The sequence below is a fragment of the Episyrphus balteatus genome, chromosome 2 (assembly GCF_945859705.1).
Source record: "Episyrphus balteatus chromosome 2, idEpiBalt1.1, whole genome shotgun sequence".
Classification (NCBI taxonomy): Eukaryota; Metazoa; Arthropoda; class Insecta; order Diptera; family Syrphidae; genus Episyrphus; species Episyrphus balteatus.
Window position 1 is genome coordinate 81,441,483 of NC_079135.1, and position 27,404 is coordinate 81,468,886.

At 32.0% G+C, this 27,404-nt stretch overlaps 1 protein-coding gene across 2 annotated transcripts in view; it reads left to right on the top strand.

The window, feature by feature from the left end:
* LOC129911347 (protein split ends) overlaps positions 1–27,404 on the top strand; it is a 101,478-nt gene that overhangs the window by 40,409 nt on the left and 33,665 nt on the right. For both annotated transcript variants that reach the window (XM_055989112.1, XM_055989113.1), the window contains exon 2: positions 21,403–24,765. In XM_055989112.1, the coding sequence (XP_055845087.1) occupies positions 21,403–24,765 (3,363 nt within the window). The remainder of the gene's footprint in view (positions 1–21,402; positions 24,766–27,404) is intronic.

Consider the following 27,404-nt stretch of genomic DNA (forward strand, 5'->3'; position numbering starts at 1 on the left):
TTGTGTTAATTTGGCTATGGAAGATTTATTTACAGACTTAAAGGAGAAAGGACAGTAAGATGTAAAGTCTGTTTTTCAAATGTACACCCGGCTTTCTGTTTACTTCGTATATACAATGACATTTCCCCTTGAAGCCTTACACTTCTTTACGTAATACCAAAAATTTATTAACTCTTGGTTTACCTTTTTCATGTGACATTTTCATAAATAATTTTATATTCGAATCATCACGAATTCCATTCCTATCGGACTTTGGCTACGAATTCCGAAAAATCAATGAAAGAATCTGTTCATGACTTAGTGATAAATGAACTACTTCTAAGCCAATTCTAAGTTTAGACGTTAGATGTAAGTTTTATCACTATGAATTTTTTTTTTGTTAATATCGAATTTTGCTAAATTTGGGTTTATTACTAAGGCACAATGTTTTTATATGATTTAAAGCAAATTTCCGATAGGAATGGAATTTGAAATAAGGCCGATTAGATCTCATCCTGTTATTCTTCCTAATTTTTAAACAATCTAAGGAATTTTTTAACGAACTTTCAAAACTTAACTAATTTTTTTTGAACACATGCGCCATGTAACTCTTTGCGCGCCACAACAAAATCAGTTATTAAAACTAAGATATTTATCATTATAATTGTCGTTATCGCTAAGTATTCAAAAATAATAAAACATTTTAAAGATAATAAAATTAAAAATATTCTTGTAAAAACCCAAGTCATGCTATATTCTAAAAAAACAAAAATTATCGAAGGAAATCGATTCAATACATTTAAACGTTATCTCCATGTCTTGATAAGAATACCTGCGATACCAAGTATTTATAAGTATTTCAAATTGTATATGAATGAATAATTTTTAATTTTCAATAATTTTATCTGATATTGTAAATTAAAAACACTTTTAATACTTAAAACTGAGAAAAAACTGTTTCCAAATAGTAAACCAGACAATTAAACAATTTTGAGACTTGACAGGGAAATAAAGTCGTCAATGGTTTTAAGAAAATATCTTAAAACATTGAAAATATTACGAAATTACAAAATGGTCTGAACAAAAACCCAAAATTAACGAAATTTAAATTTATTATTTGAGTTCAACTCAGTGTCAGAAAATTTAAAAAGTTCAATTTTCTAGGAAAAGCTGAAAAAAATTTAAGTTTTTAAAGTTTTTTTTTTTTTTATTTTTGCATTTTAATTTCTTTTCCAATCCCAAATGGGATTCTTTTTTCTTTCTTTAAAAACTTTAATGCAGAAACTTTTAAAAGAAAGTCATAAAAACATAAAAGAAGTCTCGAGAACAGCAATAATAAAGATAAAAAAAAAACTTTTTCTGTGAAAACTTTTTATGTGCTTTTACATTGTATATAATATATTTACGAACATTATTATATACATACATTTATATACCTAATAGAACAAGTATGATTATTTCAACTTCAATTGACCCTCGTTAGTTAGAATTTTCTTCTCATTCCCATTTAAATTTTTTTCTTCTTTTTTTTTATTCTTTACTTATTTTTTTGGAAGATAAGAAAATAAATTCTCTAGAAAACTGCTATTTCATTCTGTATGCCATGTGCGATTATTGATTTTCTCTCTCTAAACAAAACTTCTTCCTTTTTTTTGTTATTTTTTTTTTTGTTTTTGCATCCCTCATCCCCGTTTCCAGTTCACTTGAAGTCTGCGCACGAATACCAAATAAAAACAGACAGAGTTCTTGTTGTAGTCCAGAAACGTGCACAGATGTTTAACAGCAGCGACAGCAGCCACAGCATCAGCAGCAGTAGATCTCTATGTAAAAATGGAATCAGAATAAATTCCCGGGGCAAAGTTACTCTATATATACAAAAACGAGACCACATCACCTCCTCCCATTTTATATACAAAAGTATATACGTATATAAAGTATATCCACCCAAAACTCTGTATATTTCTAAGAGAAAATAAAATTGCAAGGAAAAGAAAGAACACTAAAGTAGGTGGAAAGAAAAAAAAAAAGTTTCTTCGTGCGGAATCGAAATACTGCAGAAGTTGTAGAAAAACCAGACAAAGACAACACAGAACATAAGAAGAAGTGTATATTTACTAAGAAAACTTACAAGATCTTGGGTTGGTTTACATTAATCTCTTATCTTTTATTTTTCAAAAAAAAAAAGGTTAAGTAAACATACATAAAATTGAAGAAGAAGAAGAAAAACTACTTTTGTATGTTTGAAAATCGTTAAGATACTTTTGTTAAACAGAAACTTACATATATCTATGAGGAAATGTCAAAAGTCAGAACTATAGCTTCTGAGTAGACTAGGCTGTAAAATACCACTTAGAAACATAATAAAGCGTTTAGAGCGGATTCAAGTAATTTAGAGTTCAAATGTCATTGCATTCGCGTTTGACAAAAAAAAGTGAAAAACTGTTATTTAAGTTACCAAATTTGCAAAATGTTATTAACCCTTTCGGTACCAGCGTTACTTTCATGTAACATATGTTTAAAAATTCGTAAAAAATATTCCATTAAAAAATTTTTAAGGTTTCGATGGTTTAATTGAAAGATAATAATGTTTAGTTACTGGATTAGTACAAAAAGCTAGCCAAATATCATAGTTTTCATTTTTTTTTATCGAAAAAGGGACTGAAATTCACATTTTTTGTTTTTTTTTTTTATATATGTACATACATGGTCGTAATTTTGAAAAAAAGATATAAAAAATGTTAATCCATTAAGTGTTTTGTTTTATGGCTTAGAAGAAGTAGCATATATTATAAATAGTTATTTTCTCAGTTGTTCGACTTTTTTTGGTAGTCATAGGCTTGTTACATGGGAATAACACATAAGTTTTGCAATTTTTTATTTTGGAAAATAACTTTTTGCTATTCATATTTCTTAGTTGTGATGTTTTTGATACGATAATACTGAAAAAAAACATTTTTTAATATCGATTTTCATAGCTTGGGTTCGAAAGGGTTAAAATCTTTCGGCTACTTAAATTTACCCTACATTTTATACAAGAATTGCTTCTGCATGAATATTTCCATTCTATATGAATTAAAACGTGTCAATTGGTTAACTTTTTGAAGACAAACTTGGAATTATTACTTCATTATGTCATTTCATCACAAATATCATCTACATGGATGACAAAAAACGGATGGCAAAAAATTATTACGCGTTTTGTGAAAAAAACAATATTTGAAAAATTATCATGCAATGTGTAACGATCTTAAACTGCTTCTTATACTTTATTCAATTTCAAGAATCCATCTATTTACCCAATTGGTTTTTGGTAATAGTTTTCAAGTATTCTTTTAAAGAAAAAATAATAAAGAGAACAAACTTTGAAATCTGGAGTCTGTTTCTCATCAAGCTACATTTACTTTTAGGTTACTGTTGTTTGTAACAAAAAAAAAAAAAATGGGACAAACAGTTAAGTTTAAAATTCTTGAAGTAGCTGATGTAGTTCGATGAGAAAAAAGCCCCTGGCTTAAACTGGATTTCAACAATCGCAAATAGGCAGACATCCCACAATTTTAATACCTCTAACTAGTTTAAAAAGTGGGTAATTTTCACGTAGTTTTTCGGCAGCACAATGAACATATTACTGGTCTGAGTGTGTCAGTTGTTTTCCTGACAGTCACTTTGAACTTACTTAATAATATTCCAAAACTTCATTTTGTAGTTTCAACAAAACAAGAGAATTAAAAACAATTATGTCCTTCTTTCACATCTTTTTCTTGGGAAGTATTTCGAAAAAAAATGTCGGAAAATTTTCTAATTAAAACACGGAAAAATTGATTTTTTTTTTTGTGAGCATTTAATTTTTAGGAATTATCAATTTTATCTATAGTGAAAGTTAGCTAAAGATGTGTACGACTCTGTGTATTATTAATGGATTTTCCTTAATTTATAGTAAGAAGATAATTTTTTTCACGGAATGATTATTTTCAAACTACGGATTGACCGTTTTTACTTGCGATGAAAAAAAGTGGAACTCGAGATAAAGATCAGAGATGACAAAACGATGATATGGGTAAAAAAAAAGGGCCTAAAACTCTGTCTATATGTGTGTTTGTTTCTACCTTGTTCTACAGCCCAACCAGTGAATAGATTAGATTTAAACTTGGTAGTTATGACTTATGAGTTTTGGGAGATTCTTTAAAGGGGAAATAGAAACTATACCTATATTTAAGAACTAAACGGGCTGTTTTTTTTTTTTGCTTTGCACGGCCCAAAAAATTTTTTTGTTATTTTTGTACAAAAAAAAAGAAAACAAGTAGTTAAACCTTGCGCCCTGCAATCTAAAGCAATAAAATTTGTACATTTATTGTAATAACCACCTCTATTAATATAACTTCTAACGCATGAGTTACAAACTTTTTTTGAAAATTATTTAAGTAACTTTATGTAGTCTTGCTCCCCTGTTATTATTCTGACGTAGGTAATCGCTATTTTCAAAATGTTTAGATATCATGTTAAAACTTATATGTGTTTTTTTCATTGCTTTCTATGTGATTTTGCTTTAAAAAAAATCCTTCCATATTTAGAACATTTTATCCATATTTCATTACATTAAAAAAAAAAAACCCAGTTTGCAAGATTTTATCAATATTTTAGCAAAACTCTATTTTATACCTATCAAAACTTTTTCTATCAAAACTTTCAAAGTTTTAGTACATATATAAGTTCGAGTATGTTTTGTATGTTTCCTTTCTATATTAGAGAATGCCTACAAAAACAAAAACTTCATGACTTAAAGAAATTGTTAAAGCCGCATTGTTTGCTGTTTGGAATATAAGCCTTCAGCACCATTTGCAAAAAAAAAAAAAAAAACTTAAAGAAAAGAAGAAACAATAAACAAACTCAGATGAAAGCTACGATTGTTTTGCATTCAAGTTGTTGTTTTTACAAGCAAACAAAAAATTAATGGAATTCTTAAGAAGTCCTCCTACAGCACGGCCTATGCGGATGGATGATGTGTTTACCAACAGGGCTGTCGTAAGTTTATTCATTTAGTACGAGAGTAGGGAATTCGTTCTCCTTATTCAGACTATTTAGGTACTACATTTAAAACTCGTTGTTGTAGTAGGTAAATTTTGTTTAAGTCAATAGATTGCTTATTTCTTGCAATTTAAATGGCAATATTGCGCCAACGTTTAAAGGCATTGTTTGATTTTCATATTGAAGGTAACAAATTTTGACCGAGAGTGTATCAGTACTTGAATTTGGGAACAGTAATATCACTCTTGGACTTTAAAGTAAAGAATCAGCTGCAGTTTTTACTAGTTTTGGTATTAAACATGTTTTAAATTCGTTACGCAAATTTATCAGACTTTAAGAGAACTCCGCCCTTAAGTTGAAGAAAGAAGACATCCCTGTTGTCCGATTTGCGATAGTTGGTTGCTTTTGCTAATTTATTTTACTCCGATTTCTATCTATCTTCATTTTGGTTTTCGTCGGCGGTCGGTCGTCCAACTGATGTAGTTTTTTTTTTTTGTATTCTGCCGTCTTTCGCATTCATTGTCCTTGTGCGTGATTATTATATACTGGGCTTAAGATGTATATAATTTAATATACCCAAGTAAACATACATACAATGTATGTATTTTTTGTATATATGTATGTATAGTTTGTTTTTGTATTCTTTCAATGTTCTGTACTCTGTGACGACTCTTTGGTATTGTTCGTCCTTCTCTCTCATTTCAGTTGGCCTTCTCGACTTGACTTGCCCTTTATTATAGCCATATAACGGTATAATAAAAATAAAATAAATGGCTTTGTCTGCCAAATGTACCTACGTAGATACGAGTCACGAAGGGCAATGGGGATTGGGGAGTTTCCTTGTTGTTATTCTATTTTTTTTGCTTTCCTCTCTTATTGCCAATATAAAAGACCATCATCGGAGGAGTCAGAGTGGAGGTTGGAATTTCATTTCATACTGTTTAGCCCCCGCCGCCGCGCCGCTCGGTATATATACCGTTTTATCATAAAAAATTGGGTTTTGCTTGTTATACTGCTTTTTGATCATTCGTTTTTCTGTTCTGATATTATTATTGGTGCTTCTTGAGCTTCGATTACACAATTTGCTACTAAAAGAACGCCATCACATGTTCAAGATGATGACTGTCGACTGTCGTCGGCTATGACGACGTCGACAAAGGCGACGATAAAAGAGTGATTCAAGCTCATAAAAAAAACGAGGTTACACCAACACAAAATGAACAAAAAAAATAAGAATTGAAGCTGTCGAAATGAAAAAAGGGAGGAAAAACAGGAAGAACTCCAAGGACTTGAATACAATTAAAGTTTTTTTGTGTATTATGTTATGGATATATGTGTGTTTCTAAATGTCCATTTCCATTGAAAGTAGCTAAGAATTTTACCATTTTATTGATGTTTTGTTAAAGGACGAAAACATTATTAAGACGATGACACGAGGGCGATAATGTAAAAAACAAAATAAAATAGATACAACTTTGTATGATGTGATCTTTTGGTGGAGTTTCATGAGTAACATTAAAAGATTGTTGACATTTTTGTTATTGAATATTATTTAAGATTCTCACAGAAATTTTCGGTTCTGCATTGTGACGTTTCGTAAATGCATTACAATTATATATACTTTTTTCAAGGATGCTTTTAAATAAGCAACTTTAACTTCCTCATAATAAAAATTTTAACCTTCTTTACCACTTTGTAAATAAAAGATAAAAACAGGTTTGAGAAAATTTTTGCTTTGAGCTATGGATACTCTAATCAACAAGTAGGAACAATTTTTGCTTTTATTGTGTAAGGAAGGATCAAAAACCGACACGGCAGATCGCCCCTTGTGGTCGCAAGTTGGCCTCAGGAATAGGTATTCATGAAAAGGAAGAATTCTGGTGTAAAATAACTTGATCTGTGAGAATATAAGAATGTGAAGAATTCAAACTTGTGTGTCCCATATTGTATAGGGATTTATGTTCAAAATTTAAAGAGGAACAGAAAGATATGATGTACATAGGTAGGGTGTTTGTAATAAAAGTAAAACCTTTCAAGTTAACGAATACATTTTTTAAGTAAAAATTGTCAATTTTAGCCAGGGTTTTGGGTTTTCAATATTCTTAAGCATCTTGAATATGAAAGATAATAGATAAGTAATTCTACATTTGATGTGAAGAATTTTAGTTTGTCTTTATGGATTTAATTAATTTAGGTAATTAAATAAGCAAAAATGCTACGATTTACGAATTCTTTCAACTCACAAGAAACCTTTAGATACATACTGACATTTTTCATTCTTATTATGTTGGAAAACTATTTAATGACCAAATGGCATTTCAAGATATATTCGTTATACTTAAATTAGTTCACGTTTCGAATGAATTACCGTAAAACTCGGGTAAAGAAGAAGAACTATCCAGTTTAACAATATATTGTTTTTGTAAAAAAAAAAAATACAATGATCCTAATAGAGATGTAAACACGGCATAGTAAAAAGGCTACGGCCTATTAACATATAAATAAATTATACTACATACTTATTAAGCTGATCAGGATGGCTATGAGAATACGGAAAATATCCGTCTGGAAACCTGGTCAGGAAGTTATAGGACCACGGGGAATATAATTTGATTTAATATGATTTCTATTTTTTTAACTAGGAATGCCTCTGTTTAATAAGAATCCGGCACCGTCGATATTTTTTCATTTAACTTTTTTTTTTTTTAATGTACCTACTCAAAAACGATCTTAAAAACTTGTTTAAGTCGACCAGTTTTTGTACTATTGTACTTTCAATATTTCTCGCCAGAAATTGTTCATAAAAATGAGATAAAAAAATAATTACATATCTGTGGCAACAAGGAAAAACAACATAAGTCAGTTTTTACAACTTTTCAGGAGAGCGTTTTGAAAGTTTGGCTTCCCATAAGAAGTCAATGCTAATGTCATTTTTCTTTTACCTGTAATTCAAAAACTGCTAAAGATAAAAATACGAAAAAAATATGGTAGATAGAATCGCTTATTGTGCATCAGATTTAGTGAAAATCTCAATTTCGACATAAGTTGACTTATGTTGGTATTCCTTGTTGCCACTATAAGTAAGTAACAGTGTTGCCAAAATCTAAAATGACATATACAAGTTACCAGACAAACTTAATATAGACACCTACATAATAACCTTTAATGAATTTTTAATATTTGCCTCAGTCAGTCTATCATTTTTTAAAACGGTGACTGAAGCTGAAGCTATATTTAAAATAGGTAATTTCTTTGTAAATTCAACATCTATGTATTAGGTATATCCATTTTACCCGAAAGTTAATTTAGGTTTGACATGACATCTATCATTTCAGAATATTTATCAATATACAAAGAAATATTCATATTAAAGGCAACCCTAAGTAAGGATTGGTCCTTTTCCATACCTAACCTTGATACTTTCAGAATTCAGTAATTAGTTTGCCTGCTTTTAATATTATTTTTACATTGACGACGGTTAAATGACATTTTTTGTTTACCTATACCTTGTTCTATTAAGTTTTTTCTTCATATGCGTGCATTTTTTTTAATACACGTGTGCTTTCTATCTGTGTTAATAAATTTTGTGTTCTATCCTTCAGTAAGTTAAATTAAATAACAATTTTAAATTAAACAAATGTCGTCGTTTTCTAACGGTGGGATAATTTGTATCGTTAAAACGGTAACTTAAAAAAAATTTTGTTTAATTAGGTAGGTAAATAAAAATGTTTTTTTTCTCGGAAGTTTTCATTTAGAATAGGGCTGATTACAAATTTTGGATATATTTACATAAATTTCTAAATAATCGTTTAAATCAGCTTTCATTCTACTTAAACAGCTGACAAACAAAAGAAAAAGAAAAAAAGTTCATAACCTCAGACACTGAAATGTGATAGAATATTATGTTTTGGAACCAATTTCAAAAACAACAATTTTATTCTTAGAAAGACTATAAAAAGAAAATCGGAATATGTAGGTATATAGGTTGTTTTGTGACTATGACCTGAACAGATGTAAAATTCACAGTATTTGTGTCAAAAGCAGGTACTACTGTGTCATGCAATAGTTTCATTACGCAGAAAAACCAATTAATTTCTGAGAAAAACAAATGCTCTACCATTGAATTTGAATAGAAAATCAAATAAACTTTATAATACCTGCATACTCAACTCATAAACGAAAAATCTCAAATTTAAATCCAAAATAATGATTAAAATATCCTATATTCTGACAGTTTATATTACATGATATTCCAGGAAATTTTTAGTTAACTGCAAATTTGTCAATAATACCTTTATCATTGAGAAGTAATCTGTTAAAGTCGCCCTAAGCTTCAGTTACACAACTAACAATAATTGTAGGTTTTTTTTTCAATTTAAACTCATTTGCTTCCTTTAATTGAATCGTTTATTTCCAAAACATGATAAGTCCACTTTTTTTCAAAATTCGTTTTTTTAACTGAATATGTTCCTTGGGGATAGCCACACCTGCCTTCAAAATATAAAGCATCTAATCAGTCTATATAAAGGATTTAACAGCTAGGGACATAAAAGTCCCGGACTTATCATCTTTTGAAAATAAACATCAACTTTTTTATGAGTAATTGACTGACTCAAAATCTTAAGTTGAAAGCGTCTTTCGAGTAAAATAACTACTGAAAACACTATATTCTATTCCCAAATGCAATTGTTTGATAGAGTGAGGCTTAAAAAAAAATTTCTATTCATTTTAAAACTAATTTCACATTCGTTTATTTTCAAAGAATGATAAGTCTAAAATCGTTTTTATTTGTTATCTTTTGAACTATCGTTCCAAAAAGTAAACACCAAACGATATTCTGTAGCTAGGAAAAAGTTCTACATTATATATTTTTTATACATTTTGCTCGACTTAACAAAAGAAAATAGAACGTTTTTTTCTTCTTCTGAAAAATTTGAAATCATGGACTTATCATGTTTTGAAAATAAATGATTCAATTATTCTTGAAATTGCCAAAATGTTTATCAGGAAATACTAAGAGTGTAACTGAAGCTGTTTGCTGAGCTTTACTTGATGTGTAATTAAGTTTTTTCAATAATTATAACAATAATACAATAACTTACCGGACATCAGGCCAAATGACAATCGGTCTTGTCATTTGGCCTGATGGCGGAATTATATTTTTCGTTCACACTCATCAGACAATTTTCATCAAAACACATTTTTCAGCTTATTTTTAATGTATCTTTTGTCTATACTGCTCTCAAATTAAAGAGAATGGATTATCACTGTCTGCCGGACAGACATGTCCATCCGACCACCAACAAAACAAAATTTTTTGAAAACCATCCGGCAAACCGGACAGGCTGTCGGATGGGTGTTCACATTATTAAAACAGCATCAGATCAGACCAAATGGCGGCTGGTCTGTCCGGTAAGTTGATCAATGCGAACCCCCTTAATCCTATTCAACGTGCAAAACGACAACAAAATTTTAAGGATTATTTGTATTTTTAACCGACTTCCAAAAAGGCTTTCAATTCGTCTGTATTTTTTTTTTTGTTTGTAACCTCATAACTTTGGACTAAGTGAACCAATTTTGATAAGTTCTTTTTGTATTGGAAAGCTGGTGCCTGCAGTGTGGTCCCATTTCGTCCAGTTATGGCTATAGAAACTATAAGAAAAACCATAAAACCCAGTTTTGATCCATGGTCGGTTTTGTTTTTTGATAAAAATGATTATCTGTGCAACATATTGTACTATATTTGGAAGTAAAGTAAAAATCTAAAAAATACAACACAACCGTAAGCGAAAAATTTCGTTGTGCCAATCGTTTTCCAGTACCTATGCAGATCTATGAAAGAAATTCACATTTGTACATTTTTATTTTTAAATATTTAGGTAGGTACGTATATTCATTTATTTGAGATGAAAAACTTGCCTAAAATGTGCCGAATTACTTCATAAAACGTTAAATGAACGATTTTAGTTCAAATAGTTTTGGCAAGGTTTTTCCTTATGGAAAGAATATATTGCTTATTCTCCTTTTTCATGTGAGCAACTAATAAGAGAACTAGAACTGCATTAGGGTGTGTCATATTTATATGGGAAAACTATTTTAGTTTAATGTTGGTGTCTTAAGACTAACCTCTTTTTAATGTTCATTTTACTAAGATTACGTGTCCTGCAAAAGATCTTTAAAAAAAATGTCAAAATAGGAAACAGTGGTTTTCTGTTTTTAAACGAACGAAAAAAAAAAATGTGGTTCTCAATAATTTGTCTGTAATTTTTTTGAAGTGAAAACTTTTTTAGTATCGTAGTGATTTGAAACAAGATGAAACGAAAAAGCGACACGAAAAATCAATTGATCATAACTTTTTTGTTTTAATATATAGATAGATGAAATTTATACAGTAGATAGGTAATTAAATAAATTATGATTGTGCAAAATTTCAATTAATTTCATATTTAAAATTCTGAGATAACGGTGAAAAGATGTTCTTTTTCTAAACACGTTATATCTTTTGATCTAACATAACAAATTTATTTAACTTTAATACGAATGCTGATAATATTACCTTTTATTTAATATATCACACATAACGGTACGTGCTCTACAAGTTATTTATAATCTTTAATTTCAAAACTTGAAAAATACCTCAAAACACCTGTGAAGATTTGTTGCCGATGACCAGTAGAGCAAGTACATACCGTAATCTCGGTTTGAAATTTCGACATGGTTGGCTTTAAAAAATTCTTACTTTTTTGTAGGCATGGTAAAAATATGATTAAAGCGTCATATAAAAGTTGAAATAATAATGATATAAAATTTATTATAGGTTGTCTTTTAAAAAATGGATTTAATGGCGTTAGAAGAGAAAAGAGATTGATTGTTTTCCTTTTTGTATGAAAACTAATTTGGTTAAAAAAATTCTAGCTCTTTTTGTAGATGTTGTATAGACATGGTCGATAGGTATAAATATTTTGAGCTGAAACAATAAGCTTTCAGATGGTAAAAAATGTATTGTAGGCAGCGTTACCACTTGCAGAAAAAAAGTCGAAGTAGATTTGAAGAAAAAATGGAAGTAGATTGAGAAAAATCGAAGTAGATTTCAAAATATCATTTTTTAATAAAAATCCATGTTAAAAAAAAATATTTTCTTAAATTTATTTAAGTTAAATAATTTAATTGAATCATTTATTTTCAAAACATGATAAGTCCATGATTTCAAATTTTTCAGGAGAAGAAAAAAACGTTCTATTTTCTTTTTTTTAAGTGTAGCTAAATGCATAAAAAATATATTTTGTAGAACTTTTACCTAGCTACAGAATATCGTTTGGTATTTACTTTTTGGACCGATAGTTCAAAAGATAAAAAATAAAAACGATTTTGGACTTATCATACTTTGAAAATAAACGAATGTGAAATTAGTTTTAAAATGAATATAAAATTTTTTTTATAGCCGCAGTCTATCAAACAATTGCATTTGGGAATAGAATATAATGTTTCGAGTAGTTATTTTACTTGAAAGGCGCTTTCAACTTAAGAATTTGAGTTAATAGTCAGCTTCTTTATGTGTAGTCAATTACTCTTAAAAAAGTTGCTGTTTATTTTCAAAAGATAATAAGTCCGGGACTTTTATCATGTTTTGACAGTAAAAAAATTTGTTCGCTTAGCTGTAAAATCGAATATAGACTGATTAGATGCTTCATATTTCGAAGGCAAGTGTGGTTATCCCCCAAGAACATATTCAGTTAAAAAAACGAATTATGAAAAAAAGTGGACTTATCATGTTTTGAAAATAAACGATTCAATTAGTAAAAACAACTAAAACCAAAAATTTGAATTCCTTCAAACTCTATATTTTCGGTATAAATATTATTTCAATACATTATTTTATAACAATTTTTAGTCAAATATTTGGTTTTCTGCAAAAAGAAGTAGAATTGGCTTATATTTTGATAATTTGAAGTAGATTGTAACAGAGATTTTAAAATGAAGTAGAATTCGTTATTTTCGTGATGGTGCGAAGTAGGAAGTAGATTTAATTTTTTTTTTTTGGAAAAAAAGAAGTAGATCTACTTCAATTGAAGTAAAGTGGTACCACTGATTGTAGGTTGTCCTATAAAAAAAGTGATGGAATAAAAAAAAGTTATATTTTTTTGATTTTTTTTTAAATGATTTTTAAGGTTTCACTTCAACCACGTGTGAATTGCACACATGATTTTTTTTTTATTTTTGTTATCTCAGAACTTTCGACTGCGTGAAACGATTTTGATCATTTTTTTTTGGTATCGGAAGTGTGCTCCCATTTTAATTTGGTCCAGTTTGTATTATGGCATCCATGAGAAAATTATATAATTAGTTTAAGTTTCGTAGGTAATAATAGATATATGTATGTATTAGTAAAAGCCTTTTTTTTTATACAGGGTGTCCCACAGTCACCGCCCCAAATGAAAACTATGGATTTACGTGTTTTTTTTGATGATATGAAAGTGTAAAAAACAACTTAAAAAACGAAGAAAATTGTGTTTGATTCAAAATTGTTGAGAAATGGTTGTCCGCAAAAAAAAAAAGTTTTGAGACAAACTAAAACTGTAATAAATTCATTGGTTGTTTAAAAATCTTTCGAATCAGAGATAAATAGTTTGGCAAAGATAAAGCCAGTTAAAGGAAAAGAGAGCAAAAATCATAAAAATCGTCATAACTCGAAAACGGTACAAAAACGAGAAAATTGCCACTTAAGTTTTTCGACTTAAAATGGCAAAAGATAAAGGGAAATCTGATAGATTTTGTGGAAACTATTACAGATTTAAATCTGTGCTAACAAATTAACTTGTTCGTAAATTGTTTAGAATTTGTTTAAAAACATCAAAAATGATGTTTGGAATGACAATTATTATTTTAAATATTTAAATAGTTGGTTAAACTTTTTTTTTCAAAAACACACAAGAAAACCCAAAAGCGAAAAATATGAAAACTCTATATATTTTTGTGTCAGCTGGTTTCAGAACATTTAATATGCAGTGCTGCCAATTTTTCTCGCTAAGCCCCGAGGCGTTTTTTTTTTTTTTGTGCAGTTAAGCCCGGTGGTATTAAAAATCACACCTAATATCTTGAGAAACCTGCCTACGCCAAACCTTTTTGAACTTTTTGTTTGAGTTAAGGGTGGTATCTACCTATTTTTTTTACCAAGATTATGTTTTTTTTTTTTCGGACTCTCCAATAGCTAGTATTGGATTTTTTAAACACTTTTTTAAGGATTTTTGCGAATGGGAAAAATCTCAAAAACTTTCGGATACCTAGTAGGTGGTAGGCGGACAGTAGAACTTTTAACGTGCATTGTAAATGAGTACCTACACCTTTATTTGTAATTAAGTTAGATAACTACTACTTGACGTCATAGAGAAAGCTATAAGTAGCCGGCACAGAAAATTGCACATGTTGATGTTAAATTTTTCACGTGCCAAATCCTCTTCAATCTAAAATTCATTTATAGGTATAGTTCCCTGCTGTTTCCGTTTTTCGGAACCTGCTGTTTAACAAAATTTCTAAACCTACCTACTCTTCATGCTAAAATAGAACTCCCAAAAACGTTTTTCATAATAAGTAGGTACGTACATAAGTACCTTACCTATACCGGTATTTTTACTCATTTAAACAGAAATAGGTGAGTTTGAACCTAGGTTCATACCATTTCTTATGATTTATTGAGAAACTTCCCCTTCACTGGGCAAATCAACAAACAACATACAAACCCACGCTCTAAGCCTCCGGGGGCATCATCAAATTTTATTTAAATGAATTATTAATGCGATTCTCTTAGTCGTATAGGTATACAACTTTCCTGAGTCACAAGAGCATTGGTAGAGGTTCCTAGGTAGGGAACCTCTCTACCTACTTAAATTCAGACAACCATCACCATGAGTTCCATTCCCAGAACTCATGGATGAGTGTTTTGCATCGTGTTGGTCTTTCTTATATACCTTCCAACTATGATGAGCACACCATCAGGATAGGTTAGGCATAAACAACACCCCCAAGGAGCTCTAATTTTAAAAATAAAACCAAAAAAGAGAGGAATGAAAAAAAAAAAAAAAAAAAAAAAACGAACAAAATCTGAAAATTGCATGCATTGTATTGTAATTATGCGACACCTTAATCAAAAAAAAAATTGTTATGAGAGAAAGAAAAATAATTGAATGAATAATAATGCCAGCCAACATCACAAATTAAAATATAAAAAAGCCACAAAAGTAATTTAATCCACGCTGAAATGAAAAAAAAAAAACAACAACAACTCGCAAGTCTGCCTCAGTGCCTCAACTAGTGTATTTGTGTGTATGAATGGATGTTGTGTTGGAGTTCATTAATTTTCCTTATATTAAAACTTTTTAGCTACGTTTTTATTAAATGTGGCAACGTTGCAAGAAAATAAATACAATTCAACAAAAAAAAAAAAATTAGAAAAAAAAATCTGACTTCACCCGGGGGAATTATTGTTGGTTTTATATACTGCCAAATTTGTCCGTTTGAATGTGTGTTGTATATAAGAAATTGAATGTGTGTGTGTGTGTGTGTATAAGAAAGAACGATAGAGCTGGCAAGTGTGGTGAGTTTTGAATTAAAATTTCCCCTTCAAACGGGAAATTAGATTGTGTTAGTGCATCAGCAGTTTGTGTGCGATGTCGTGTCGTCGTTTTCGTCGTCATCCTCATCATCATCACTCTTGGTTGCGCATAGGCGGCCATCATGAATTTCTCACACACTCACATACTTTGTTGTTTTCCATATCAATGAAATAGAAAGAGATGTTAGGATTTTTGTTTATTATGTTGACTCTTTTCAATTGTATTCGGCCATCTTGAAAAAATGATTAAAGTTGTCTCGTTCTAGTTTCTGTTTTACTTGTTTTTTTCTTCTTCTTTTTTGCTGGGAAATTAAAGCAAAACGCACTTCAAAGGGTGACATAAACTGTCTCGTTCTTGTAATTTTAGCGAAACGGTTCACTAATGTTACACTACTCTTCTTTGCGGTTCATGCAGGCAATTTTCCTCTCATCTCATTTCCAACACATCCTCTCACTCTCATGTTTATTATTATTTTCATTTTGTTTTTGTTTACTAGTGATTTTGGTTGAGTGGAGTTCAGGAATCATCAGAAAGAAGGAGCAACCAGCAAGCAGCAAAAGCAGACAGACACGGTGCCGTGTGAAATAAATTGCATCCAACAGAAAACAAACGAAAAGTAAAAAAAATTATCGCAACTTCCTGGGCATTGAATCATTGATGGATTTGGATTATTATTATTAGGTGAACATTTTTCAGCTGTTTCGTGTGTATGTTTGGGTACCAACAACAAAAAAAATAGTGATGTATAAAAAAAAATTAAGTTATTCTGTGTAGAGTTGAAATTATTCCCGCCAAATTAATTGAATTGTTTTTTTTATATTTTGTTTTGTGTTTGATGAGGGGCTATAAAGAAATGATGATCGTTGTACTGGGTTTGTGTTTTTTTTCTCAACAAAGCATAGCTTTGTTTTGATTTAATTTTGTATGTGAAGATAAACTTATTTAAGTTTTGTATTTTAAGACCTAGATACAGACATATTGTACATGTGACCTGTTAATATTCTTTTACACCTGCCGCCTTGGACGTAATGGGGCCTACGAATTCTTTAATTTTCTTTTGTTCGAAACTACGTATCTTTACTCAAGTCGATATTTATCTCAACTCTCGTAAAGTGGGGGAAATTTTAAGCATTTGATCCAGCGAGATACAAGATTAAGCTTAAATCCTGAATTTTAGCTCACAAGAAATCTTGAGTTGAGTGTCGACTATAATTTCTGCCCTATACATAAATGTACTTCTAAGCTAGGGTTGCCAACTTTTTTAAGAAGGAATAGAGTATACCTATTTGATTTCAGAGACGAAAAAAAAGAGTACCATTTATTTCAAGCCTTGAAAATGTATTTTTTGGTGCTTCTTGCAGTACCAAGATATATTTTAAAAATATGTGTATAACTCTAAACGTTCAAATTCAAAATTCATATAAATTAAGAGCTCATTTTTGAACAATTTCAATGAAGCCCCATTCCTCTAATCTGACCACTTCATATTTATGACACAAAATACTCTCTCAGTGAATGCTGAAGTTGCAAGAACAGATATAGCTCACAATTTTTGCAGTTAAAAATATAATTCATCGAATAAATACCTTGATTTTTTACAAGAAAAAATCTAATGTTTTGAGGTCTTAAACAAAACAAGGTCAAATAGAGAACAAATTTAGAATTAAAAAAAAAAATTAAGCTATATTTCTGAAAAAGGAAAAAAATCCTTTTTAAACATTTTTCTTTAATTAATATTTAAAACCTTTTTTTGTAAAAAAAAATCAAGGCATTAATATATTCTATAAATTTTTTTATTTCGATGAATTATATTGATAACAACAAAAGTTACACCAGTTCAAACATTGCAAAATCAAGAAAAATAGCATCAGTTGCAATTCATTTTTTTTTTTTATAAAAAAAAAAAACAAAGTTTAAATTTTTGAAAAAAGCTTACTCCTTCCTTTTATTCAATTTCATTCCAAAATAGAATTTAAAAAAAATTAAATTTTAAGTCCGACTAAGAAAAGAAACAAACAAAACAAGTAGGTCATACTAAAACAACGACCAAAATTATAGTGTTTTGTACTCTCTAAAGAGTTATATGTAGATTATAGAGTACACATACGTGAAATAGAGTACAATACTCTTTTTTACAGTACGGTTAGCAACCCTATTCTAAGCTAATCAATAATAACGTTACAAGTTTAGGCTGGCGTTCTAGATAACTGATGGAAAGGCAGATATACCTACCTTCATACAGCACGAACTTAAATTCTGATTTTTCAAACTAGTGCCACACTCAGATTCATTAAATTTTTATTTTTCCCTCTTATTACACAACCTCTGTAGCGTAGCTTGCTTCAGAAGATAATTCAGGCTATGAATGAGCTCAAAGAAATCGTTCCGATCTCAAGGACAACGTGATATCAATATCTAACATCTACATCTTCTCAGACAAGTCGCTCTAGAATCACTAGACTGATTCTGCAAACTCAATATTTCCTCAAAACTTATTACTACTTATGCCTCGAAACAAAAATTATAACCCAAAACAAAAATTATAACTAGATAAATAGCTAGGGTTGACAAATACTAGCTTATTCTTTTAAATGGGTTTTTCGTTTGTTAAATTTATAGGTATATACATTAGACTGGGCCAAAAAAATAAAATATTTTTTTTTTGAAAGTTACTTCGAAAATCTTGTTCAGGATGATGAAAAAAAAATTTGGTGAAAATTTGAGCCGTTAAAAATAATTTTAAGAGGTCTATCATCGGTGTTTTTTATTTTTATACATGATATGATGTGTTACAACAGAACTGCTAGACGATCAAAGTAAAAAAAAATTCTGTTCATTTTTTCTTATATAAAATTAAATTTCCTACAAAAAAGATCTGATTGAAAATTTTCGTCAGACGAGCCTTATTCGAGTAATTAAGCTTTTTAAATCGAAGTGTTTTTTCAATTCGACTGTTTCACTTTGGAATTTTGTGATGAGCAAATAAGTGAATAGAAAATAAAACCACGACAGATTCTTAGAGGAAATTTAATTCTCTACAAAAAAGGTCTCTTAGTAATTTTCCCTAAATTGAGTTCTGAAGAAGTTATTCACGATTTAAATCGAGAAAAAATTAAAAAATCAATTTTCAATTTCAAAATTTTCTAATTCACTGAAAATTCAATATTTTCAAATTAGCAAGATGTTTTCTTGTAGGGACTTAAACGTTCTATAAAAAGTTCCTTGGCAGCAAATTAATTGCTTTAACCGTTAAGAAGATATTCGTATCAAAACCAATGCCCACTGATTTCAATAGTTTTCTTATGACAAGTATGCATTGCGAAAAAATATTTTATTTTTTTGGCCCAGTCTAATATACATATTGATTTTTTTCTTTACGAATCGAATACGTTTCCATATTGATTCGAACGTTGATTTTATTTAATTCGAAGATGAGCTGGACAAATAAATTAATTAACTTAAAATTGCTTCCATATGAACTCAAAACTATTTTATAATTTTTTCTTAAATCCGAAACAAATTATTTTACAAACAAAGACTTTTCAAACATGATGACTGAGGGACAGGGGGATAAATCTGCCGAAAATCCAGACCTGGAAAATTGATCTTAGATCAAAATATAAATAAATTGATTTTTGTACCAAACGAAAATCCCATAAGATTTACTTGCTTCATCCACTGATAACACCGATGCTGTCAGGCGAAGTATCTTTACAATTTGCACTTATAATTTAATTTTAATATCAACCAACACTGTCAACAGTATATTGGCCTCGTTTCGACCTTGTACAATCGAGTTAACTCGATACAATGGAGGAGTAGCAGTACCTATTTTAGATCAATCGAGCATTTTTCATTGAAAACTTTCGATTGAACAATTTTGCATTAGTCATGAAAAAAAAAATCAATAGAGTTTTTAGACATTTTGATTTTTATGATATGTTATTCCAAAATTATTCTAATAACAGTGAAAATATGTATTACATCACATTTAAATAATGTTCCATAAGCCTACGGAGGTTCGTAAAGTCCTATGCTGATTAAATAGTCGGCCGATAGTAATTTACCGATTATTTAGTTTAAGTTTAAAGGAAATCGTATAGGAAAAAAACCTTCTTATATGCTTACTATCATATATGTACATACATAAACATAGAATGTATTTATTTTTATACTGATCAAGAGCCCTGTTAAATTATCGGCCGATAGAAAGTCTGTGATGTGCGGATGCTCTACGTACTTATGGTTGAGTGTTAGGTAACTAGGTCAAGGCATGTTATCAAAATATAGGCGTATTGGCAAAGCTATCCGCAGAAGAATTACCCAAATATTAACACTGAACACAAATTTATATGCAGACACCAAGAGAAAGGAAAACTTAAACTTAACTTATCTATCTGTAGCTTGGTTTTTTAGCTTCTATCCTTATCGGCAGCTGCGTGTCGTTTTTGTAATGCATGTAAATGCCAACTGCCGATACGGATAGCAATGCTAAAAAAAAAACAGCTTATGCGTTAAATTCAACTGCAAAACGGCGTCCAAGGGAAAGTTTGTTGAATGGACCAAAAATGGTATTTATATAAACAATTGTCTTTCAAACTAATAGAAAATAAATAAAATTAAGGCCAACGAAAATTGGCGTACCACAAATAATTATATTTCTGGCAATCAGAGCCTGTTTCTGATCGAAATGGATTCATTTATTCATTCGCTAGCTTTACCGTTTAACTACATCAGCGATTTAATACTTAAATAGGTTCGTCTCATTAAACCTCATGTATAAAGTTTTAGACTCTGCGTTATTTCGACAACAAACAATGTTTTCCAAAAATACATAAATGGCTTTTAGGGTCTTCGGTGTAGTAACAATAGCTGATGTAGTTGACGTAGATTGATAAGAAACAGACCCCTAGTTGAAAAGAAATTAGTGCTGTCAACCAATTTTACAAGATTTAAACAGTTACAACTATTAAATAAAACGAACGGGAAGAAAATAAAGCCGACGAACTGTATTTTTGAAATCAAAAAAATTGTAACAGGGTATTTTCAATACAACTGAAATTATTTAGGCCATTAAAATAAAAATGGATTTATCGCGCCGCCGCGCCGCCGCCTTAACGTTAAAGAATAGGCGGTACGTGTGTATCAAGTACCTTTTACCTACGAGAATTCTAGAAAATTCACTCACATTTTTAGATTACGTAAGTTGTAATGTGAGAAATATTACTTAACTAACTTACAACTTACGGTAAGTTAAATTAGAATGCTTTTGTGGTTTTTGATTTTGTAGTTTTAAATATTTGAAGGGTCCAGAAGAAAAACGGCACATGCCCACTTTTTGTCTAAAATAAACTACATTATAATGAGGTCTTGCAGTGTATGTTGTCTGGCCATAGTAAAAAAAAACACTAACAAAGTCTTGCGGGAAGCAATTATGTATGCCACCACCACCATACAGAAACTAACCTGCAGTAATTTTAGGTCAAATTCGAAAGATGTGAAGAGATGCGCAAGTTCTAAATAATTGTTTTAAACTGAGATTTAAAGAAAATTCGAGAGCTTTACTGATACTTAACAAAGATATAAAACATTCAATCGAATCTATTAATTACTACCAATTTGATTTCGCATTTTAAAAAAATAATAATTTTAATTCAAATTTCTTAGTTTTTCCACAAAATTATTAATACAATCAAATTGCCTTTTTTTAAATAAATACTTTTTTTTTCAACATTAATTTACAAACAAATCTAATAATTATCTTGTTTTTTGTGATGTTCTGGTTTTACAGGCCGGTCGATACACCGCAATCATATGCGAAGGGTGGCATTGGACCGCCACCCCCGCAACAACAACCCCAATCACGATCGGCAACTAGTCCACTCTCACCACCGCGCCCAGGACCGGGCGCTACAGCCAATACCTATCCTAAGTTTGCGGACGTTAATGCAGTTCGCGAAGCACCTCACCGTTACATACAGCAAAGCTCGTACAGTATTGGTCCGGTTGCACAATACCGCGAGAGCCCATACACTCGAATACCTCCAATGCCGCCAGCCCAAGTCCAAGACTACCATCGTGCAGCAGCGGCCGCAGCCTCAGTCGCTTCATCACCGATTGTTGTGTCGAGCAGCAATAGCCTACCAACGATGGTTTCTGGCGTACCCACCGCCAGTACGATGGATGGTACCGTGCAATATTCGCACGCATCATCCGGTCAGTTACTTGGGAGCGTTGGTGTAGCCGGAGGAGGAGGCGGTGGAGGTGGGCCAGTTGGATCTGGAGGTATGTTAGCCGTTGGACGACAACGTATTCCCGGTGTATTGCTTTCGCATACGCAGCCACCGTCTGTGCAATATGCAACCAGTGATTACATTGTGCATGCGCGGCAACAGCAGCAGCAGAATCAGCAAGCACCTCCGGATCCTGGAGGACAACCGTATAAGAAAATGCGACTCAGCGACTCCAATCACCTGCCACCCGTTGTTTCAAGTATGAATGCTGCCGGACAACAAAGCATACCCACACAACCACATCCGCACTCGCAACACCATCAGCAACATCAACAACATCCGCCGACGCAACCCCCAACGCAGCAGCAACAACAACAGCAGCAGCAAACAGTCCCCCAACAGTCGCAGCACCTTTCGCAACAATCATCGCAGCAACAACAGTCCCAGCTACAACAGCAACAACCACCCACATCATCCCTCATAGTCAATCGCAGCTCACATATACTACAGTCGCATTCGCAACAGCCCCAGGTACCCCTTCCTCCAACTAGTATGAACAGCAGCTTACTCAATAGCGGCCACCAATCGGCGATTATAAATATTCCGGCGACACAACAGCTGAAGATTGAAACGCGAGAACAACAGCGGCCCCCGCAGACGACTGAAGCCTACCATCCCCAAGTAGAGGCGATCTCCCCCACACTGCCAAATGAAATCGGCGAAGAGCGTCGTACCGCCAAGGAAGACCTACTAATGCAAATTCAGAAAGTCGACCAAGAGATCGTCAACGCCGAAAACACCCTGGCTAGCTTAACCAAGAAGGCGGAGCTGCTGCAGGAGGCCTCGAGTAAGCCCAAAAAGGCCGAAGAGGAGAAACTGCTACAGCCCAAGCGACGCCATCAAAGTTTGGCTCAAAAGATCTACGATGAGAATCGCAAGATCGCTGCCGCCCAACATTCCATTCTGAGTTCGTTAGGTCCACCCGTTGAGCTGCCGCTGTATAATCAACCATGCGATGTGGAGGCCTGTGCGGAAATCATCAAACGCCACCAGGCGACAATAAAGTCGCGTTTGTTGGAGCATTTAAAAAAGGTTAAACATGACCGATACGTCTACAACACTGGACTGGTGGAAAAATACGCCCAAATGTCGCAAGAATGGCTTAAACGGGTCGAAAAGTCTGAGTCCAGCGCTAAGCGAAAAGCTCGCGAAGCCAAAAACCGAGAATTCTTTGAGAAAGTGTTCACGGAGCTGCGCAAGCAACGCGAAGATAAGGAGCGCTTCAATCGTGTCGGCTCACGGATTAAATCCGAAGCCGATTTGGAAGAGATTATGGATGGACTGCAGGAGCAGGCCATGGAAGACAAGAAAATGCGATCCTATGCTGTGATACCACCACTGATGTATGACGCTAAAAAGCGACGTGCAATCTACCACAATGAGAATGGCGCTCTGTCGGACATGGTGGCTGACTATAAAGATCGCCAAAACGTGAACGTCTGGACCGCTGGCGAGAAGGAAATTTTCAAAGAGAAATTTCTGCAACATCCGAAAAACTTTGGAGCTATTGCTGCGAGTTTGGATCGCAAATCTGCGCAGGATTGTGTTCGCTACTACTACCTCAGTAAGAAAACGGAAAACTACAAGCAGTTGCTGCGAAAATCCCGACAGCGAACGCGAAGCTCGAGAAACCCTCAGAAATCGCAACAAGCGCAGTCCCAATGCATTATCGATTCCCTGACGACTGGAGTCACGACTCGTCTGCAGCGTGAACAACAACAAAAGACTGGTGGACGTGATCGTTCTGCTGCACATTTGTCGTCGCATAACTCGTCATCGTCTTCAAACACTTCAACGGCTACGACAACAACGACGACAACACCGACGACATCAACTGCGTCTACTACGACACTTTCTTCATCCGTAGCCTCTACTAGTTCAACTACAACAACTGCGAGTAGTTCAACGGGCGCTACTGTTACATCTTCAAAAACTTCTGGTTCCTCGACAACGCCTACGACAACATCAACAACTTCGTTGTCATCAACGTCCAGCAAGTCGGCAAGTGATTCTTCTGCACCTGCAACAACGGCAACAACAACATCTGCGACAACTTCATCAACCACCACTACGTCTGTAGCAAACACCAGCAGCACCTCATTGGTGACAACTTCATGTACAATAACTTCAACAACAACAACATCAGTGACGGAACCATCATCATCAACTACCACCACGACTACAACCAGTGCATCCGAAAACTCAGAATCGAGTTCGAAAGCAACCAATGTGGACCGGAAGTCACCTTCGACAGCAACCACTCTGGTTTCAAACTCGACTACTGGAAAAGATGACAAACCCGAAAGCGTTGCCAACAGCTTATCGAGTACTGAAACCAATGGAACAAAAACAGCAACCACTGTGGATGCCATTGGTGAAAAATCAGATTCTACCACGAGTTCCACAGAAGCAAAAAGTGTCGAAGACAAGACTGGTTCTGTGTCATCAAATGTGCCGACAACCAGTGAGAAGGATGTGGCTTTGCCACCCAAATCTGTCACTCCCAATGCAGCTGGAAATGGAAACTCCAAGTCTCCTTTGGATGGTAGTGCAATGTTGGTACAACAACAAAACAACAATAGTGCGTCGATTAATTCAAATACACATACGGCTGGAGCACCAAATGGCATCAAAAGCTCATATGCTGCTGTGTATGCTTCATCCATTAATGCAGGCAATGAAGTTAAATCATCGGCAGTGATAGGAGCAGCAGCAGCAGGAGGAGGAGGAGGCTCTGCAACTACTACTGACAAGGACAACGTTGGTTCGTTGAAAATGACAGAAAGTGGCCTCATTCTACCAGGACAGAAAACAAAGGCAACCGATGCTGATGGTGGCAGTGATAATAACTCCGATGTTAGGTAAGTTGTTAGTCAAAATATTAACTATTATTTTTAGTTTTTCCATGGTAGGCATTAAACAGCGGTGGTGCAACGTTATGTGTTTGTTTTTATGCAGCGAAGGCACAAAATTCGTTGAGATTTTCTACTTACCACACTAATGAGAAGCTAACACTGATACTCTTATCACACACATGGTCTAGTGAATTTGTTTCGCGAATATGCTAGGATTAGCAGGGAAATTATGGCAAATATGAACTTGATTTAGATGTTTGTATTTGAGGGAATAGGCAGATGAAATATCAATAGCAGAGGGAGATTTATAGATTTTTTTTAGAACATTTTAAAAAGAGAAACGAAATACACTCATCATTTGATAGGTATCACACTTTGTATATTTTTTAAAAATTCTATTGAGTGGCCGTTTCAAAGACCAAATTAGGCTTAGTTCTCATGTTTTGAGCTCCAAAATTTAAAATTTGATGCTCTATCTTTTAGGAGAAAAAAAAATAAAAGGGGCGGAACTATGACATACAATTGTCTACATTTCGTGGTAAAAAAGGACAATGACAATGAGAGAATAAAAAATGTTATTTAAATCTTCAGAATTACATCCAAAGTTTGTTGCCTTGATTAAAGTTCGAATATCCAAACTTTGAGATCTTTGCCACTACGTCTTGTAGACATATTATGCAAAAAAAAATTTAAAAAATTTCAAGTCCAATACTTTTCCAGCTTATTTTTTCGCTACGAAATTAAAATATATATGAAATATTACCATTGAATAATTATATATAGAAGTGACACCGGAAAAAACATCCGCTTTGTTTGAGGGGTGGCGCTACAATCGTTACAAGAGTGGCGCCACAATCGTTTTAGGATTGTGTATTCGATGGCCGAAAAATTCCTTAAAAGGACTTTTGGTTACTAAGTAACCACAACTACTATATTATTTATATTTGGTGTATTTGTATTAGTTTTGCTTTGTGTTAGAAGTGTGTTTGTTTATTTTTGTTTCTGTAATATTCAAATTGAATTTATTTTTAATTTTTGTAATATTTTGAATTGAACATTTATTTTTGAATGTTTGATTCTTATGTATATTTGAAAGGATTTTGTTTTTTTGTTTTTATTAACGACAAGAAGATTTTTCTTCAACTATAGAGAGTTTATTTAATTTTGACTAGGGTGCTTTTTGTAATAATATCTAGCTGTAGTTCACATTATTTAAATGTTGTCTGCATGCACTGTAGCATATACTTATTTTTTTCTTAAACCCCATATGCAAGAGTAGGTAAGGTTCAAGTTCATACAATATGGCAATATTACACATTATTTTAAAGTATTTTAATGCATATTTCAAATATTTTAATACAATACGAAACTATCTCGATTATTTGCTTAAAATGATTTATGTATGCGAACAAGAACTTTGGATTTACGGCTTTGTTCAAATTTGCAGTTTTTACAAAATGTTAAATTTTGGAAAAAAAATCTTTTCGTACCATTTTTGGATACTTTTCTCTGTTTTTAATTTTTTTTAATCTAAAATTTAAACGATAATAATTAATAAAATGTTGAAATAAACTCACAAGAATTTGAGTTTATTTGAAAAAAAAACTGTAAAAAGGTCTATTTTGATCGCAAATGTATGAAAATGTGGTTTTGGATAGTTCCAATGATTTTCCTATTTCACCATTTGAAATAAAATATTTGGTTCTAATATCCTAAAACTAGAAGAATGTAGCTTTTACATGCTCTTTATTTTGTCATGATACTATATAGTCAAGCTATGCATTCTCACAAAAAAAAAAGTTGAGATAACAATCAGACATTGCATTACTATAGCCCTGTTCCATTGGAGAATACTAATAGTAGATTTTTTGTTCATCTGTCAGTCTGTCTGTCTATAGCTAAACGGATCTACCGATTAACATCAAACTTGGTATGAAGTATTTTTTGGAGACTCTCCAGATGGGTTTTTAGAACTAATTTTTTTTTACCAGGGGTGGAATCGGCTAAAATGATATTTGACTATCATATTTTTTACTATCAAATTTGATAGTCAACTATTTTCCATCTGTGTAAGGTGATTTTCTTTAGATCATTTTTATTTTTGGTTTAGTTGGTATCACTTCGGTATGACATCTGTCAAACGTCATTAAATTAAAAAAAAAACGATGCAGAGTTTCAGTTTTTCACTTCCATAGCTACAATAATTGAGAAGACAATTATTAAAAACGTAAGTTAATATTTTTTGAAACGCTTAAAATAATAATTTATAACTTTAATGTCTATCCAGCAAACAAAACTCGAAAAGGATCGCTTACAAAGAATCCCACAAAATATTGTATAAACTTTGAATGCAGATGGCAGATCCAAAATGTGTAATTTACTCAAAAAAGTATCTTATGTTATTCGAAAATTTTGTACGAGTCTATAAAAAGCACTAAATATTATTTCAAATTATTTTTTTTTTTTTTTTTGTACAAAGGTATGATTGCAAAGTACTTTGAGTCGGGGATGTAAAATATAATTTAATTTGTTTTTCAAGTCTGACTTCTATTTTCTATTTCATATTCAGTTACTTTCTTTTAATTTTGTAGTCTTAAAATAATGGCACGGGCACAAAAATATTCATTTTTCCCAAACAAAGTAAA